We start from the raw sequence: 20,082 nt of genomic DNA, 5'->3' as shown, positions 1-20,082 counted from the left end.
TATGCCAATGTTTTAAATTCAGAAGAGGTTTAGAGGTTGATGTAGAGACGATCCCATGGCAAGAATGTTATTTTTATAGAATGGTGCTCTTACAAATGCATATTTTCCAATAATTAGTTTTAGATCGATCAAGATTAGTTTCAAGTATAGCCTAGATTGTTCCCCCAATTTACAGAACCAACAAATGAATAAAAATGCAATAGATTAGACGTTTACAAAACCATTTCAACTCCATTTTTCCCTTATAGTGCTACATTTTGAAATGGAAAATGTTTTTTTTTTACAATTAACTGTATCACCTTTCAATTAACATCAACTCTAACTAAACAACATGCAATGCATTCAAGTCAACTAGATCTCTACCGAGAAAAGTTGACAAATAGTAGGATACTTTGCAACTGCTTTTTACCAAGGTGCAGTCATTGGTAATACATGAGGACCAAATTGGAACTCGACCCCGTCTGACCAGATTATGTATTTTAATGGTCAGGGAGAAAATTAAATGAGAATTGCTATTTTACATGTGATTCAGATTCATCGTCCTGTCAATATCATGGGCTATGTCAAAATATCCATGTAATAAGCAATATAAATGGTGTCACCAGCATTGACCAAGTTGGACAGTGGCCACACAACTATTATAAATCTGTATATAAACCGTTGAGGTCCATTGGTCATGAAGCTCTGGGTAATGCATATGATCTTGAGCTTGACCCCTCTCAGAGAGAAATGCGATTGAATTATAGCACTCCTTCTTCGGCACTCCTCTCCTATGCAGGCTGGCCAGACCCTTGTTAAAGACCCAGTGTCTGCGATTTCCCACGGCCCAGCCACCCGTCCAGGAGTCATGTGATTAACCCAGCCAGAACAGAGAGGGGAAAATGGATCCTCAATTTAATAGAGAAGGTCAATTGGCTCCAGCCAGCCTCCAGTTTCTCCTTCCCAGAACATTCTGGAAGTGTTTTTCGAATGGCCTGTGCTGAGGGCTCTTTGTTTCTCTTCACTAAAGGGCCGGCCATGTGCTCCTGTGTCAAGCTCACTGAATTACAACCCTTCCACTAATACTGTCTTACTGTTAGGGTTTGAGAGAGTTTTCTTAGGACAATAAAGCCATCTCCCTGGTTCGTCTGTCATAACAGTGGAAGAACTCAAATGTGAAGGGCAGTTTTATTCCCTCAGCCAACAGTGTTGCCGTCATCCAAGCTCGGGTTTCTCTCATGCTTCCTTGACACTGGCCAGGTGTGTAGGTTTCAGATTCCATCGTCGGTTAATGTGCATGTTTTCGACAGTAATGCTTATACAACTGACTATGTTGCAGTGGCATTTCAGCACAGCACAGCACAGCACAGTGATGCACTTGATTCCAATAAGACAGCAAAAGGCAACGTGTAATCGGCTCAGCTCTGCTCAAAAATTCCTGACTAAACTTCCTCTGGAGAAGAAAGAATAATTGGCTGTTTGGGTGTCTGTATACATTTCCTGATGTTTTGGGGACGAGAATAGACAATGCCATCATTAATACTGTTGTATTTCAAGCATACTATTGCCTGTAAAAGCAACGGTACATTATTCTAATTGTGTTGGGAGTGCTCTTTTTAAAAAAATCATTTGAATTGATGAATGTGTTGGTGATCTGTAAACCAAGATTCATTCCTGTAGAATTGGCGTACAGCAATGGCCTTGCAGGTGTGTGGAATGTGTGGCGTTGGCTTTTGCAGCTGTGTGTAGAATGTGCTAGTGAATGGAGACGTGGTGGAAATAGTTTGTAAAATTAAGTTCTATTCATGTCGAGCCTCCCCTCCCCTTTCAGCCGATGAGCTCAGTTTCTCCACAGAGCATGTCATGTGGCCGGCCAGAATCTCACAAGTAGTTGGCAGGATGAATGACCAGGACAAACGGCAGCACTTCCATCAATTGGCAATGGTGCTATGAGATCAAGCTGCTACTCTAAAAGATATATTTTATACCGTATTGCTCTTTATTAATGATGGACGATGATGTTTCTTTGCACTTCGGACACATTAAACTCACATGGAATGTATATGGGACTATCGGAGTGGATGTGTTTCTGTACTTGCCATGTCACTGTAAACAGGAAGACATCTGCCTCATTAAGTCCAGGCTTTCACGGAACAGTGCTGGGTTTGATCAGCCTGTGCCTCAGAATTCGACAGCCATCAGCTAACTCGAGTTATCTGGAGCCTCCGGTGTGGTTTAGCACACTTACACACCGCTACCCTGTCATAGATAGATTTCTCTCATATTAATTGTTAAATGTAGATAATTCTGCCTTTGAATGAACCATAACAGGTTCTTATGTATCCTAGGTCAGCTTATTGTTGTGGACTATTGTTGTTTTGATGTGAATGACAAGAGTGGTCCATTTGCCTAGATGCAGAGTAGCAAGAAGACCAGATGGCAATTACCCTTGTTCAGGCCATCCTTAAAAATATTTTCGTTTGCCGTAACCTGACCGACCCTGTCAATTTAGAACCGACCCAAATATTTATTTTTTTCCCCTTTATTTTTTTTTATACTCTAAACAACCAATACAAATAAAATACTATTTATTTTAGTAGGCCTAAGTATTGTGAATATAAATTGCCTACATACAAACGTAGGCTCTCTTAAATAAAACCCTGTGGCGTCATCTCTACACCATTGGTTTATGCATGTCACACTATGGCCTATACGCTTCGTTTCATTCACACAACGACAACGCTTTTACTTGGCACGAAGTTCTGGAAGAACTGTGCCCAGATCTTTTCCCATCCTTTCTCCCCTCTAGTCTAACGGTGACTGTGTTGAAGAATTGAAATTGGTTGTGGTCTATTCAGCATATCTTATGCAAGCATCATGCAACCATGCAAAAGCAATGAAATTATATCTTACATTAGTAAAGCAGTCCTCTGATGTGCATGTCACAAAACAAGTGAAAGTGCATGTATAACAATATAGGCATAATAATGATTGTGATAATGATATGGGATAATTGATTGGGGGGGAGTGGGGTTGGGTATGTGTAGATGAGCCCTATGACCCCAAAGTCTGCCATGACTGGGCCTCAGGTCAAAGAAGTTTGAGAAAGGCTTGTCTACATAACCTGCATCAGATTGAGGTTTGCAATGATGCGCCTGAAGGCACGGGTTGACAGTTACGTCACAATATGCACATTTGTTTAAATTTATACCTACGTAATCACCATGACCAAAATTTTAAAAAAAAATTTACTTTACGTCTTGAAAAAAAAAAATATTGACCTACCTACCGACCCATTTTTTTTTTTTTGCCTGTTACTGCAAACAAGAATATTTTTAAGGATGGCCTCAGGTATCACACGCACGGTGCCACTGCGAGGCATAGTGAGGGTAAACACAAAACACCAGAAGTTTTTCTCCTGAAGTATGACCCTTAAAGCAACACCAAAGAGTTTTTTTGTACCTTAAAATAATGTTTCCAAAATTGTTTCAGTGGTTCATCAACTCGTTATAGGGTGAACAGCACTTCTGCATTCGCTTCGCGGCCCTCTTTCGGCTATAACCGCACTATGTAAGTTTGCCAGATCGGGTAGCGGATCTGTAGTTCAATGGAATGAGACATAAGAAACTACAAATTTGACTTGCACGATGTCGCAATACATCGTACTTTCATAAAATCATGCAACATATAGCCTACCTTGTCTGTGGACATCGTTATTTGCAAAGCCGGTGCTGGATAAACAAATAGCGTGCGTGCAGAGGAAAAGTTCTTTGGTGTCGCTTTAAGGCTTAATTTCTCCTTAGATAAGGGGTTTATTTAAGGGTGTTGCACAGAATACCTTAAATTGTTTCTTTAGTTAAGGAAAAACGTTAAGGGATACTGCATTGAAAGGGATTTACCGTCACGAAAATTCTATTGAGATTGTTCAACAGCTGTAACTAACTGGCTAGTAGGTGATGTTGTTAGTTAGCAACCCACCGAACACAGTGAAGTTTAATGAGCTTATCATTCATCTCACCTTAAGAATATGTTATAGACATGCACTGAGCAATACTAGCTGGCTAGTTAGAAATTATCCTGACTGTCATCAGTGCACCAAAACATCCACATCCACATGAAGTAACGTTAGCCTACCACTAACGTCATGTAAACCACACAATAACAATAAGGCATGTTTCTGATAGGCCTATTTGACAGAGTAAGCATATTAGCAGAGAGGTTTCATTTGAAATTGTATAATTTTCAAAAACGTATAAAGTTGCACTACTTTTTGTATTGGTTTTATAGGCTACAAGATGTAAAATTTGCACAGTAAAAGTTCTGTATTTTGACTGCAATTGTCTTTGCATTCTGATTAGATTCTTCATTAGAATCATGAGTGGCTCTTTAAACAGCATCATTTCCTGGGGCTATGCAAAACTGCATTACCACTAGTGTAGAGTTATTCTACATCATAACAGTAAAATAGACCATCCTTAGTCAATGTACTGCAGCAATTCCTCTCTCAACCTGTAGAAAATGCTGTGAACATCTGATTATGCATGGAAAAAAATACCGTCATATAGCGTGAAACCGTAAGAATTTAGAAAAATACTGTGATGGTCATACCGCCCAGCACTAGTTTAACCCCTTGCAGTCAAATTATACTTTAACTCTGGAACAGTCCTACTTGGTCTTTGGAACAGAGTTGTGTATACAAGCTGATCCTACCATATCATGGCACTTCAGTTCATGTCTGTTTACCATTTATGTGACTGCCACTGATAGCCAAATGAAGTGTGTGTGTGTGTGTCTGCCTTTTCTTCCTTGTTCCTTGGTATTTCAAGACTATGTCTATGGCAGTGTGGCCTTTGTGACTTTCTTTGAGTGGTGGGTTGGACCAAGGTGAGTGTTTTTGCTTTGCATGAGTGCCTAAAGGGAGTTTGTTTTGCAAATACAGTCTAGTGTGCAGGGGTTCAGGGAGACTGTGAAAACACACATGCACAGCGCATGTACACAACTTTGCACACTGTGCAGTAGGTTTGTTTTATAAGGGAAGTCTGCAATGTACAGGGACATTGTTTAGTATTGCGATGAGGATATGACCATAAATAAATAAACAACAAATGAATAAACAAATATTGAAGTATGTAAGAGTTTCTATTTCTTTCTGCCTCAATTGGTATACTACTGTTAACATAGATCCCAGACATTGAATAGTCTACCCTGAATAGCTCCCCACTGAATACAGAAGTCAAATTTCAAACATGCTTTTATTGATAGCCTATATAATTTACAGATAATAATACACAGACCACTTCCTTAACCTTTAAATCCTTTACTATTGTTTTCTAATCTGCATTTAGAAATTGCTATGTATGGGAAGACTTGGTTGGGTGGTCGTGATATAAAAAGCCTAACCACATTGTAAATGTGGCAGCTTAACTTAAAAACCATGACGATTGAAGTCTTTCATCTTAATAATAATAAGTACCTTGGGTGTGGTTATGAGGGGATCTGCCTTACATGGTCCATTCTGGTGGCCTATCATGATTTTCTGTTTTCCCAAGGAAATGTCTTCATTTCAACTCTTCCGCCATGTCTGGTTTCACAAACTGGGTTTTAATAAAAGTTTAATAAGGTTTCTTCCTGTTTGTCCAGTCTTGATTGTCCTCTGACATTCTTTGGGTGTAACAAGAATATGGCATTTATGTAGGCTAGGTTTAGGGACTGTTGGAGCGCCTTAACATACTTTTTTAGCTTTAGTACATTGACTGCCTTGGGAATATTTACTCTCCATGGAATATTTACTCTCCATGAAGTTCCGTTATGAGTTCAGTTTCATCCAGCTTTGGATCAACGATGGCTCAATGGGCAACTTTGAGCTCCGGTGTTTTTAACCTTCCAAAAAGCACGCTGTTTCCTCTTTTGCTCTACTTAGTGTGAGAGTGGTAAAAATCTTCCCTTGATGGAGTCGTCTTGTCTTCCTTCTGCTGTGGATAACTAAATAATGCCATCTGGAGATAGCAGAGAGGACTGTTATGAAAGAGTCTTAATGAAAGAGCACTAGTTGTGGAGTGTTTGTTTCTCCTGAGGACGCAGCCAGCCTGTAGGCTCACTTGAAGCGCTCGGTGTGTTGCCAGGTGGCAAGAGATATTGGATAGGGTACACTAAATGACCCTGTCTTCATCTCTGACTGTATTTAGCTAATCTCTCTCTCTCGCTCTCTCTCGCTCTCTCTCTCTCTCTCTCTCCCTCCATGTTATGCTGATATCTTGTCTCATGTTAAACGGCAGCGTTAATTCCATGTTGAGATTTTCTGTCTTATTTGCCTGGAATGAGAACATCCTCTGCTTCTCTGCCCACTTGAATGAATTTCCTAAGTCTCCCACATAAGAGAACTGTGGCTCAAAACTCCCTGAAATGGCTGTGCGTAGGCTTTAGTATGTTGCCTAACGTGCTGATACAGAGCTGTTGTGTGGCCTGGTATTCCAGTCCCGTCTCAGACACTTTCACTTTGGCCTGAAGTAAAGTTAGCAAAACATGTCCTGCCTTCACTCCAAAATCATGTTTGCAGATTGCATTTTCTATTCTCAATATGCAAAACTCCCAGTGCAGATTCCATTGGCCTGTGTTGTAGGCTATTTTCATAAGTAGATAAGATGTGATTTGCTGTTGCAGTGATAAGGACAGGGAAGGATTGTGAGGCCTCAGCTGCAGTTCAGAGTCTGGTTGTGATTCATGGTGCACTTTTCAGAATGCTGCTATTGTCAGGCGGGTGACTTCGGTTGATTAGGGTGTTGCGACTTTTCTTTGAACTTTGTGTGAGTCTGTGTGTGTGTGTGTCAGCATGCATGTGCACTCATGCGCGCATGTTTTTTTTATTTTTTTTTAAGTCATGATTAGGGCTGGGATAAACGATTATTTTTTAAACGATTAATCTAGCGATTATTTTTTCGATGCATCGATTAATCTAACAATTCATTTTTTCAGTTCGATTCGATTATCTCCCCATTAATTGACTAATAGCAACGTATACATGTTGATTTCCATATCTGAATGAAAAAAACATGAATTCCTTAACATTTTCCAATTGAAAACAAACCAATTTGGAATATATGTTTATTGCTCTTAAGATTCCAAAATAAAAGACTATACAAGTGCAAAGTAATGCATTCTTAGTCAGAGGTAGCATTCAGTTAATTTTGGGTGGCCCCCCAAAACATGTCCGTGGTATATAGCATCTGCCCCGCATGGGAGTATGTCATCGTCAAACTATAACCTCCGTAATTCCCCCATTCATTCTCTATAGCGAGACAGTACACGTGTAATACTCTTTTTGTCCACTAGTGGTTGTTTTGGCGCTGTTTCGCGTTTGCCATCGAAAACGGAATGAAATGTAGGCCTACTTGCAAACAATGTGTTCAAAGTGCTCAAAGTATTCTAAAAGTTTATCAATGAATTGCTAATAACTAACTAATTTCTATTTAAGTCATATTTCTGGGACTTTCTGGGATAATTATTTCTATTTTATATCCACTCGTTCAAATGTTCATACAAATTCACAATTCACAAAGTTCTCATCAGGTGAGTGAAAGTGGTCATTTCAGAAGTTTTTGCCAGCACTTAATAAAACTCTCTTAGTTTGAGAACTTTAAATTATTTGTAGGATATTGCTTGTTCACAATTTGAGCTGTGTATGCAAAGAGTTCAGCGTTCACACATTTTGAATATTTCATTTGAACTACATTTTACACTGATATGGCATGATGGCAATATAAACACAGCTAGCAATGGTATTACAGTAGCCTATGATTACATGTAATGGAATATTCAACTAAGGTAGACTGTTTACAGCACTAAGCTATTTATGGTTACTGATATACTCCGAGTCTCTGGCCCTCTCTTAGAGCCAGGCATTTTGAGCTGGCCCTCGGAAGAAAAAGTTTGGGGACCACTGCTTTAAGACGACGTTCGTGAGGGAATCCCTGCAATTAACATTAAAGGGGAACGTGGCAACTATTTCAACGTAATAAACCAAGGGGGCAGGCGAATTCCCGGAAGTAGAAGAATCGACGTAGGCTGGAGGGACCACCTCTCTGCTAACTCCCATAGAAGTCCATTCATTCTAGGATTTTTTTGAAATACCATAACTTCATATAACATATATCCTGTGCTGATATTGTAGCTTTTGTGTAATCAACATAAACACTACAAAGGCAAAACAGACTCCACTACCTCGTCCGTAACGTTGGTTACCCGTAAGAAGAATGGTTAGCTTGTTCGGTTGGAGGGAAGCTAGCTTTGAGGTAATCTCTCTTTCGCGCCGTAGGGAGATCACCGTATTGTTTGGATAAGAAGCTCAGTCCACCTTCCTGTCTATGACGGTAACTCGTAAGCAAAACCTAGCATACACGACCGTATGTTAAGGTAAAGCATTACACAGAGGCAACCTAATAATAATTAAAAAGTAAACCTAATTTAAAAAAAAAAAAAAAAAAACGGCAGTAATCATTTCAGAGGTTTTCGATGGATTGACCGTAGGTCGGAAAAGTGGAAAGAAAATAGCTTCAAGGCTATAACTTTTTTGTTTTGTTTTAGCATGACTGTTTTTGAAGATGATCATGTATGGTAGCTTCAACATTAACACGACTTGGTGAGGATGATATTAATAATAATACATAAATAAATGTTTAACTTTGATGACTTTGAAGGCGAAGGAAATGTGAGAAGAATTTCTGTGTATCTATCATATGAGTTACAAGATTCAGTTCTATGGCTAACGTCACGAAGTTAAGTGTGAGGCTGCGCAGTACTGGGGGGACCAACTGAAAAATCGTTCTATTTGACTCAGTGCCCTCCCATTGAAAACGACGGAGTCTGTTCGTCCATTTCTTTTACTGTCTATGTAATAAACCCGTTTAGAAATCATTTGGATGGTTAAATGACCTGTTCCGGTGAAAATGGTGACTTTCCCCGCTGCGCCTAGCGTCCTCAGGCGAAAAACCAACCTTGCAACATTGAGACTACCGTCCCGGAAAGAGAAGTGAGAAACAAGAAACTAATTTTAAATCGTGTTTCTTACCTTGTAACATCCACATAGTTCTGCCACACTTATGCTAACCGTTCGCTAGCTTGTAAACAAATCCATGTGCTTTATCGTTTACCTTTTCCCACAGTTTGAAATAGCATAATGCACAATTTCTCCAGCAGAGGGGGAAATCCTGCCAAGTTTCCCTTTAACGCCGTTAAAACGCTGCTGATGTGTGAATGCAATTCATAACGTAGTTAGTTCAAATAACGGTTCGTAGCCTACTTCTCCTTGGGACAAGCACTTTTGAGTCTTGGAAAACACTTTTCCATTTACATTGGGATTTTGCAAACATTCAGAGTCAATAAAATTAGCCCTGCATGAGTAACGAAATTGACAAGCAAATGTAAGTAAGCATGCTAAACTTGACATCCGAACAGTATTCTAACGTTAGCTTTGAGATACTGCTTGATTGCATAACTTAACTTAGTTTGGTCTCCTCAATGTAGGCTACTATGTTGTGATGAGACCTTAGCAGAGTTAACTTTAATGCAGCAGTTTTGAACAAATTTGCCAGCATGGTCACGATGCTAAGCGGATTTAATAGCAATTTAGCCCACCGTGTTCTATGCAATGCTTCTATGTTGCAACAACAATCCTTCAACAATCGTGAATATTTTGTTAAATGCACATGCAGAGGAGGAGCAGCGGGCTTGTTACAAGAGAGAGTGGCCAGGGCAAGGAAAGGCTGCGTGCGTAAAAAGCACAGCTCAATGATTTCGTGGCCACCAGCCACAGATTAGTTAACATATGGGAAACACTGAAGGTGTAAAATTCAAAATATTTAGCGGCACACATTATGCTTAATGAATCGACGCGCATATTTTGCGTCGATGTCATCGATTACGTCAACGCGTTGTCCCAGCCCTAGTCATGATACAGCTGTGAACTGAATGGCTTAGCTTCTCGCTTAAAGACAGGGTTATGTAACATGGGCTTGGTTCGTTTGCATAGGCTTCGAAACAAATGCTGTGGTCATGTCGAAAGTGAAGAAGGTATCCACACAGGACCGTGTCTACTAGTATGAAGCTCCTCTTACTCTGGTCAAGAGTGGGCTGATGATCATTGAAATTGATGATTTGACATTTCAGTCAAGTTAGTTAAGTAAGTTAAGTAAGGCTATATGAACAGCCCAGTTGTGCAGTATGGCTTTTACATGGCAAGCCTCTGCATAGCAGAAATGTGTTTCATGTTGTAAACAAGCTCAAAAAAAATAAAAATAATATCAAGCCATTTTAACCCAACTTTTATTTGATCATGTCATGGGCCCAACTATAGGCTATGATTCAGGTCTTTGTCATTGCTTTGTCTCTGTTTCATAGTTGTCACTCAGCTCTCTTGTGAAGTATATGTGCAACTCTTTATATTGTCCATGTGAGGACTGCACACATGGGTCAATCCAGAGGTGGTATTTCGGGAGCGGACCGTTTGCAGGGGTGTGGGTAGCTGGGGAGGTGTTGGCCTGGAATTTATTGGCTTGGGTGACTGGGTCTGTCACCACGCCGTTAAGTACACGACTGGTAACGGCAGACCTGCTCGGCACGCGTCTGTTTGGAATGGCCAAGCAGTGCCCCGTCGTGTCCTCCAGTGAAAAGTGCTGCAGGGAATTCCGCTGGAGTCTACTCTGCTGTTTAATTATAGCGCGTGTGTGTGTCTGCTGCCGTAACGGATGTCGACCCACAGCAGGACAGGCTACGCTCTGATACCAGAGATAAGATGTTTGTGTGCCGATCTCACACGGCCAATTTGAACTCTACTTGAGCACCACTGATGGGGCAACTTCTCTTGGTGTTTCCATTTTTTTTTTTTTTTTCTCCATGGGTTTCCTAAGGCCTTGTCCGTTTCTGCTCCATTTCAGCTGGGTTGGGTGTAGTTTTAGAACATTTTCCAGAGTAAATACATTCACAGCCATTAGAAATAGTTTGTCCAATTAGAAAGAGGCAGAAAAATAGGCTAAAACTTGGCCACTGATAGCGTTTTTATCGCAGCTCTTTATCTTAGGAGTGTGAGCCTGAACTCTGGAGTGGCATAACATTGTGAGGCCTCTAATAATCAAATGGGTTTTGGTAAAATAGAGGGTAATGACGTCTTTGTTCACACAAGGCAAAACTTCAGGTCATACTAGGGGTGCACCAATCCAATATTTTGTCGGCTATCGGCCCTGATATTGACAAAATGGTTGGATCGGGGGATCGGAAATTTGAGCAGTTCCATGGGCCGATCCATTGTGTTTACTTTAATTTCTTGGATTGAGACGTGGTGCGCACATAATGCACAACTAGCCAGTTGCTGCCACTATTACTGTAGGCTACTATTGGTGTCATTACAGTTTGCCAGACTTTATATTTCTGGTTTACTATTCATGATGTTATTAACTGCCATTTGAAACTGATCAGTCCATCCCTAGGTCATACTGTAACCATAAACTGAAGTTGGCTGGATAAGTTTCTGCACGAACAATGGTTAAAAGATGGCTTTATACAGTACCCTCCAGAATTATTGGCACCCCATGCTAAAATTGACTAAAATCTGGTATAAAAAATAATCTGTTGGTGATTTATTGTAATCTCACAATGAAAACAAATAGGAAAAATTCAACCTTGAAGGGAGAAAAAGGAAAATATCATATAAATATGTTTTACAAAAACATGTTGCTCACAATTATTGGCACCCCTGCTTATAATACCTTCTTCACAGGCTCAGTCCCTGCCTCAGTCATTGCAAGCGCCTCTGATTAATCACCACTATGTGGATACTGTTTTTAAAATTGATTTAGATTAAGTGTTAGTTAGTATAATTTGTATTTTAGTATATTTAGCATATTCTTTATCTTCTACTGTTCTTATTGCTTAGTTGTGTTTTTATATTATATACTTTAATTACTCTTTCTGCTGTTAAGAATGTGTTTGTGTTGTCTGTATGCTGCTGAGACCTTGAATTTCCCCTGGGGATCAATAAAGTATCCATCCATCCATCCATAAAAAAAAAATTTCTTGGGTTCCGGTTTCCGACCGACCCTGTCAATTTATGTGCGACCCAAATTTATTTTATGAGCTTGGGAAAGAAATAACACTAAATAGTCTAGGCTACATTAAATAAATCTACAAATAAAAGGCGAACTATAATTACATTAATTACCCCTTGCGTTATGTATAGGGATGAGCGTATTCTCTCTTTTACAAAGTAGCCTATGCACAGCTGTTCATGAAGACGATTGTTTTCGTCACTTACCAAGGCACTCGCAATTTTGTCCAAACACCGCAACTTCGCAAATTTGACCAATCATCGTAGTTTCACCGTGAAATTTCACCTACCACAACAGTCCCTCGCACTTACTTCAGCAGATGGCACACTTACTTCTGCACCTTTTGCATATGACACCAAAGTGTTGCTAACCTACCTAGGCTATGAAAGTAAGTTAATTAAGGCCTACTTGGTTTACTGACATAGTAGGCTATGCAACCCATTGGCAAACGTTTACCTGGATATGTCCTTTTAGCTTATGTCATGTTTGCTAGCTTGTGGGCTTAGTTTGAGTAGTGCTACCAAAATCATAGAAATTTATAAAATTGCAAGACATTTACCTTTTCTATGATCCAAGAATGATTTCATTCGAGTTGTTTTTTAACATTTATTTTAACTAATGACATAGAAGACATTCCCAATTGCATCCACATATCGTAATGCACTATGCAAAAAGTGATTTACACTCCGAACACAGTGAGATGCAAGCCTTCCAATCCACTCAGAAATGTAATTAGGCTACTCTCACGTTCTTAAAGGGGCAGGCAGTCAATTAGACGTACACCACCAATGTAATAACATTAAACAGAAGTGTAGTCAAATAGTTTAAATCAATATGAAATTACTAGATACTTACTTGGCTATTAGCAATTATGCAGTCCACAGACTATGAATTATTAAAAAGATATGAACTTAATATGAATTACAAAATATATAAATGTATTGAAACATATGACATGATTCCATCTCTTTAGGTGACTGTCTTTTTTGGACAGTTCTACGAAAGGTTATACTGCTTTGTGAATTACCTCAGTCAAAGCATTTTCACAAATAAAGTAGGCCTACTTTGATTTTCTGTAATCCTTACTGTTTACCTTTGATTATCCTTTTTTAATAAGCATCAAGATTATCAGTGTGATTTTGGTCTTACTAACCTTAATTGCCCTAAATTAAAAAAAAAAAAAAAAAAAACGCAACTATTTTTGCAATTTTTACTTCCTCCCGCAATTTCTCCACAAGAAACATCTAAAAACACCGCAACTTCCATCCAGGCATTTTAGGTCACAACTGTCTCAAAAAACCTTGTGAAATCCTGGAGGGACTGATTTTCTACCTATCCCTTACTGCCACTGTGGAAAAAAAAAAAAAAACATTCCCTACCGACCCATGGCCTCAACTGACAACCAACAGGAACCAAACCTTTTTTTTTTATGCCCCATAGAGATGGAGAATACAAAGCAAGAGATTTAAGACTGTTGGTCTTTACAAAATCTTCCCAGATCGTCCAGATTCCTAGGTCCACACTTGTGCATTCTCCTTATTGACTCACCCCACTGTTTTTCTATGGAGTTTAAATCAGGGGACTGAGATGGCAATGGCCGAAGCTTGATTTTGCGTTCAGTAAACCATATTTGCTTTGATCTGGACGTTTGTTTTGGTTCATTGAACTGATATATGATCCAATCATGACCAACGTTTAGTATCTTGGCGGAGATTGACAGATTTCCTTTAAAACTGTTCAGGTTTTTCATGTTGTTTGTGATACCATGCACCTTAATTAGATTCCCAAGGCCTTTGGGAATAAAAACAGCCCCACAATAGCACAGCCTCTCCACCATAATTCTCATTAAGTATGGGGTTCTTTTCAGTATAGTCATTCTTCTATGTACGCCAAACACACCTAAAGTGTTCCTAGCCAAAGAGCGTAATTTTCATTTCATCTGACAATAGACCACTCTTCCAGACAAAGTCACTGTACCATTCGGTAACTCCTACTGTTTACATTGATAATTAAATGACTAGACAGGCGTTTACCTAGCATGCCGTCTAAATAAGCTATTAGCAGTGAGGTCACTTTTGAAGATTGTTTGGGGGACTTGGGGGACACTCTGATTAACTTAACAAAGTTAAAATTAGAAATGTTTCTGTTCTAGGGGTGCCAATAATTGTGAGCAACGTGTTTTCGTTAAAAAAATGTATTTCTTTATGAGATTTTCTTTTTTCTCAGAATACATTTTCTTCCCTTCAAAGTTGGATTTTTCCTTGTTGTTTTCATAGTGAGAGTACAATGAATCATCACCAAACATTACCAAAGGTGCCAATAATTCTGGAGGGTACTGTATTTTTCAAGTATGATTCACACTAGTGTCCTTGTAATGCAGTTCTGGTCCCATAAAAGACTGGATTAGCCTTACTGGTAATAAATAACCAGTCATACATCAACCATCCCCCAGCTATGTACTGTAGAGAGGCCTGCTCATGTCAGAATTCACAAGGTTGTAATTTTTGCAGTGACTACTTACAGAGGCCACAAAACATATGTCATAACTAAGACTGACAGAAACTTGTTCTTCAAGTCAAACAGAATATCTGATTAGTCAATTCCCCATTAAGTTGTTTGTGATTTGTGGAGTGATATGCTTAGATTCATGCTCTATACAACTATATTTCCCTATATTTACCTTTATATGAACACTTTATGTCAAAACTGAAGTAGATGTTCTTCAAATAGGGCTCAAGGATTTTGCAAATGGTGCAAAAGTTGTGGGTTTTTTATCAGTTCCAGCGTAGCTCTTGCAAGATAATGAGCTGGTGGAAGGTGATTTTCTTGTATTGGAGTAATGCAGGCCAACATAACATTAGAGAATCTACTCCAAAAATCTCCACTGCTACTCAAGACCAGGCCCATCCACAAACCTGCAATAAATGGCAATACAACTTGCTCTTTCTGTTCCTCCTAGAGGCAGACAGGCCTGTGGACTAGCAGTTTACTCAGACTTGTTTTGACTCGCAGCCACGGCTGCTTGGGGCTTTTCAGCAGGAAATCGTACTCTCAAGCTTTGCAACCTCAAATCTCCCAAAAGTAGGACTAGCAGATTAAGCTGGGATTTTGGCTACTGCGCACACTACTTTTTAGGCATAAGCGTGTGTGTGTTTGCGTGCCCCGTCATACCTCAACTGTCGGAGGCTCAGTTATGAGTTAGAAAAGGTGGCCATTTGACTAGTCAGGGGTGCCAAGTGACGACGAGAGAAAGCAAAAGAGCTTAGAGGAGGGCGGGGGGTGCTCAGTGCTCCACCGAGTTGGGATTTGAGGTTTGGCCACACTGGTCTGGGTGTGAGCCTCGGTGTAGGTGTGAGGCTATAAATACTCTGTAAACAGAGCCATGTGTGCAGCCGTGTATGCAGACAGCCAGGGAGCAGAGCCCCAGGCCTGTTCCCAAGGCTTTCTGACGCGGTGACGCCAAAATCCCGATGCCTGTGAGGTCACCGGGTGGAATTGTGGGTGACCCAGATGGCAGCTGACTGGACTGGATCTGGTGTGATCAGGATGGTCACATTTCATTGTGCCTTGAAATGTAATAGGGTTTTCAGACATACGTGTAAGACCGGAGGTTCTGCTGATGTTAAACGGTGGGGCCGTATGTCTGAACAACATAAACGGTCATATGGAAGTGCGAACTTAGCCGGTTGTTCTACTGCCCCCGTCCTAGTATTTCCTCCGGACATTATGCAAATGTGCTGTGTCTGAACGAAGCGTAGAACATGTGGTTAAAATTCACACCTAGTGAGAGGGCGTGTCGGTGACGTTTCTTTCGTCCGTCCATGTGGTGGGGGCACTTTAATCTGACTTAAGTGTCATGATGGAGTGGCATAGAGAAAATCTCCGACCTGGAAAGATGCAGGCAACACGGAGTCCATGAGGGCAGACAGCATTGTGATAGAACACATGAAGGGAACGGCAAGAGAGCGACGCGTTGATGTAGCCTACAACCGCATCGCAAGGTCAAAGGAATTCAAAAGACCAAATCATAAGCAGAATTAAGGCGCTGAAAAGGCAGTAGCCTACAACGACGTCGTTGACAACAATAACAGGAGTATTTAATAAATTGTTAGCCAACACGGTAGGTTTTCTGTTCATTGATAGCCTTCTCATGACCTCACTGCTGAGCCCGATATTTGTTGAGCCTAGACAAAATGAAAACGAAGAAAACCCAACTTTGTTCCAAGCTCCTTACGTAAATGCAATAGACACATGGGGAGAGGATGCTTTTAGAAACATAAACCATGAAAAAACGAACCACTAAACTCTTATGTTAGTATATTGTTTGTTGTTTAAAAACGTTGTATTTGATGGCCTGGAAGTCTTGAGTTAGCCTACTGAATTGACTGGTAGCCTACCATAAAGTTTGTGCATGCTCTCTCCAACACAAACCAGATTTGGGGTTCCATAGCCAAGTAATTCTGCTCCATAACGTTGAAAACAGATAAATGTGTTTATTTGGAACACGCATACAAATACTGTAGGTCAGCTTCAAGTATGCACACATACGTGACTACTTCAAGTATTAGCCTACGCACAATAGATTTTTCTTCTTTAGCCTACATAATGCATACATTTTGTAAACAAAAACAGCAGCTGTGACAGCGGCCGCATATATTCTGCGTCATATCTCGCCTCTTGTGAACTCTGCAAGCCCCCGCCCCTCAATGTGCTTGTATCGGAACTCCCCCTATTACCGTCGGTCCCGTATTTCTGCCGTCTTGTGTGTATGTATCACTTAATATCCATTTCTGTACAAACCAATACGGCGGATTCCTAAAGAAATGCAAGCACCCACACCATAGGTGTATCTAAATTAGCTATGTACCAAAAATGACATTTTACCGTGACCTCAAAGAGCTGTAAACAGTGTTGTAAGGCTGCGTGTACACATCCGCTTGGAGCTCCAGTGGAATTTTAATTTCATGACTAGAATTCTCGGTTTAACCGTTCATGTGCTGTTGAAACGGCATAAATAGGGGACCCATCAAGCCAGCACAATAACTCAGAGCGTGGTAAACAAAATCAGATATTTCAGGCAGTAAATGTAGTAAAAAGTTAAGAACCAAACCAGATTTTGTTCAAATTTTGTTCACACCTATGGCTACTGAAAAATGTAAGGTTCATTTAGTTATTTTGAAGTGTTAAAAAACATAATTTTTTCAATGATGTTTTTTCAAAGTTTTAGAATTTTCGAACAAAAGTGGTGATAATTGGGGGAGTTACGATATGTCGTTCACACATAGGTCCGTATAAGGTCCGCAGGTTAGCATCATATCTGAATCATCCGAAGGGTAGGACCTCCGTTTGACAAACCTCCACATATACTCCGGAGGTTATATCTGAAAGCCCTTTAAATAACAAGCCCTTTAAATAACAACTGGTTAAGAAGACCTATGCTGTAAGGTTAAGTGTATGATTCAAGGCAAAAAAATTTGGCAGTTTACGTGTTCTGTCAAACCTGTAGCACAGTAGTTGTGCAGAAAAGCTCTGTGTAATTGTACCTGGCTTTGTCGCCCGCACCTAAACCAAAAGCACGTTTTTGAAGTGTTCCTAAAGCCTTGTTGTCATCAAGTTGATCCCATTTTTATTGAGTGTTGAAACCTTAATTATGATCTCTTGTCTTAACTGAAAGGTAATATGACATTCTTCTTCCCCCCCCTGTGTGCGTCTGCAGGATGGTGCAGAGCAGGGCGACCCCATGGCGAGTCTGTTCCAGTTGGAGGAGGAGTCCTTTTCCTGGCCGGGCCCCAAAACACTGCACCTCCGACGCACCGCTCAGGGCTTCGGCTTCACCCTGCGCCACTTCATCGTGTACCCGCCCGAGTCTGCTGTGCATTCCTCCCTCCAGGTGAGTGTGCTGCACGCCATCGTTCCCTCCAGCCCTTCTAGCCCCCCACCACCACTAAACTCACTGCCACCTTTGCAAACCTCGTCCACTGAGTCATGAAATGCAGTTGAGACTAGGGCTGAAAGATGGTAATCTATTTTTGATCGAAATTGCATTGAACTAATGCAATTAACAAATTGCGGAGGCCCCATTTAAATGTACTGCTTACCACTCTGGTTAGTTGGGAGTAATTTGCTATTAAGGCAACATGATGTACCAAAATGTACCAACATTTAAAAAAGCCCCATAGGTAGCAATACAATGAATGTACAGCAAAAAAGGGAAGCAGAAATAGGGCTTGTCTTGCCCTTATTTCAGAGTTATTTTTAAATGTATTATAGAGCTTGAATTTCAAAAAATGATATCGTAAATCAAATTGCAATCGCAATAACTGTCAGAAATATCACAGTTAGATATTTACCTCAACTGATTCAGCCTTAGTTGAGAGCTCACTTTTAAGAGTCACACCCTGTTTGGAATGCTGCAGTGATAGTGGATCAGAGAGCTGTCTCTTTAAAGGTTGGCTTAAGGTGAAGAATGCTAATTTCCACGCTTTACTTGTGGATGATAACAGAAAGATCTGGGTCAAGATATCTCCCTGATGCATGTAACAAATATCAGCAGGGCATTATGATCTATTTGGACAATTTGTCAGTTAACATTTGAAGTAGTTTTCATTTTTGTCAATAGTATTTTGTCTCCCGTCACTAAATGCCTATAACTAAATGTTTAAGTGTTACAAGCTGTGCTAGAGCAGTTAGGTCCTGGGGCAGATATCCTCTCAAGTTGAACTGAGACACTATGATACCAGCATGCTACATGGCTGGGTAATGTTTGTCATTTAAACCGGAGTATTGTCTCAAGCACTACATACTTAAAGTTTCCCTGTGCAATCTGTCATTCTTGTCTGAAGCTCTGTTTCTGATTTAAATTACATAATTATTCCCCTTTCTTTTCATTTTTTACCTTTTGTAGGGTGAAGAGCTCGGGAATAGAGGTAAGCTGACTACTCCACATACTCACTAAACTAAGTTTTGTATTGCAATCTCTGATTAATGATGGGTCAGTTTTAGCTCCATAGTCCTGCCTATACTGCACTGTGCTCAGTATGCCTGGCTGACCAACACAGCAGTATCTTGTCCTAGTTGCTTCCTGTGTTGTGGAGGATTTTAGCTTACTATGCCAAACACAAGTGAATCGGCTAGCCTGCTTTCCTCCTTTTGCCTTTTTTTCTTCCGTGTTGGTGAACTGTTGACCTGTTGAGACATTTCAGGAAGCACCCCTTCACCGAGGATACATAGAGACATTCATTGTTTTATTTTTGCCTTTGCAATAACCACTCGAGCTCAAAAGTGAAGTTATTGTTGGGTGACCATTGCCTGTTGACCATTGCTAATGTCACTCCAACTGACACTACAGTGTTCTGTGCAGTGAGCTGGCCTGATATCAGATTTGCAATGTCTTGCTGCAAAATGTTTGTGTATTCTTCTCCAACTGTTTAGTCTAGTCAGGCTGTTGTTGATGGTAGCACTTGTTTTGATTGGATCTTCATTTCTGAGCCCTGCAACGTCAGCTAGTTGAGAGCTAAATTCATATGTGTCGAGCTGGGCCTTGTCTCGTAAATCTCACCTGCATTATCAAACAGGGGAACACAGTTATTTAGGCCATGCACAGAATCAATGTCATGTCCAGAGGCGAGACCTAGATATTTATTCACACTGACCAGCTGTGAGATTCACACTGCCCAAAGTGCGTCAATATCTCACTCCTGTATCTCTCTCAGGCAGACAGCCACGATAGCCGCTTGAAGTGTTTTTTTCCCCCATGAATTGCTGTAGTGCTTGGGCTTTAAGGCTATGATGGTCATGTTTTTTAGATTATTTTATTGACCTTTTAACTTAAGTAAGGGGGTGGGGTAAAACTGGCATGTTCTCACACTCACATTCGTTTTAAGTGAAGTTATCTTGGGAATGCCTGCAAAAGAGAGTTTATGAAATGGTCGTTGTAGCAATTTTTGCTACTAATGAACACTTAACAGGTCCTTATGAAATATGAAGTGAAACAGTATTTGCCTATGTA

The 20,082-nt window shown here is 40.3% G+C and overlaps 1 protein-coding gene across 1 annotated transcript in view; it reads left to right on the top strand.

The window, feature by feature from the left end:
* arhgap21b (Rho GTPase activating protein 21b) overlaps positions 1 to 20,082 on the top strand; it is a 64,082-nt gene that overhangs the window by 7,996 nt on the left and 36,004 nt on the right. The window contains 2 exon segments of the mRNA XM_042084754.1: positions 17,791 to 17,964; positions 18,979 to 19,000. Of these exon segments, the coding sequence (XP_041940688.1) occupies positions 17,791 to 17,964; positions 18,979 to 19,000 (196 nt within the window).

The sequence above is a fragment of the Alosa sapidissima genome, chromosome 1 (assembly GCF_018492685.1).
Source record: "Alosa sapidissima isolate fAloSap1 chromosome 1, fAloSap1.pri, whole genome shotgun sequence".
In the NCBI taxonomy this organism is placed as follows: Eukaryota; Metazoa; Chordata; class Actinopteri; order Clupeiformes; family Clupeidae; genus Alosa; species Alosa sapidissima.
This window is presented reverse-complemented; position numbering and strand designations above follow the sequence as displayed.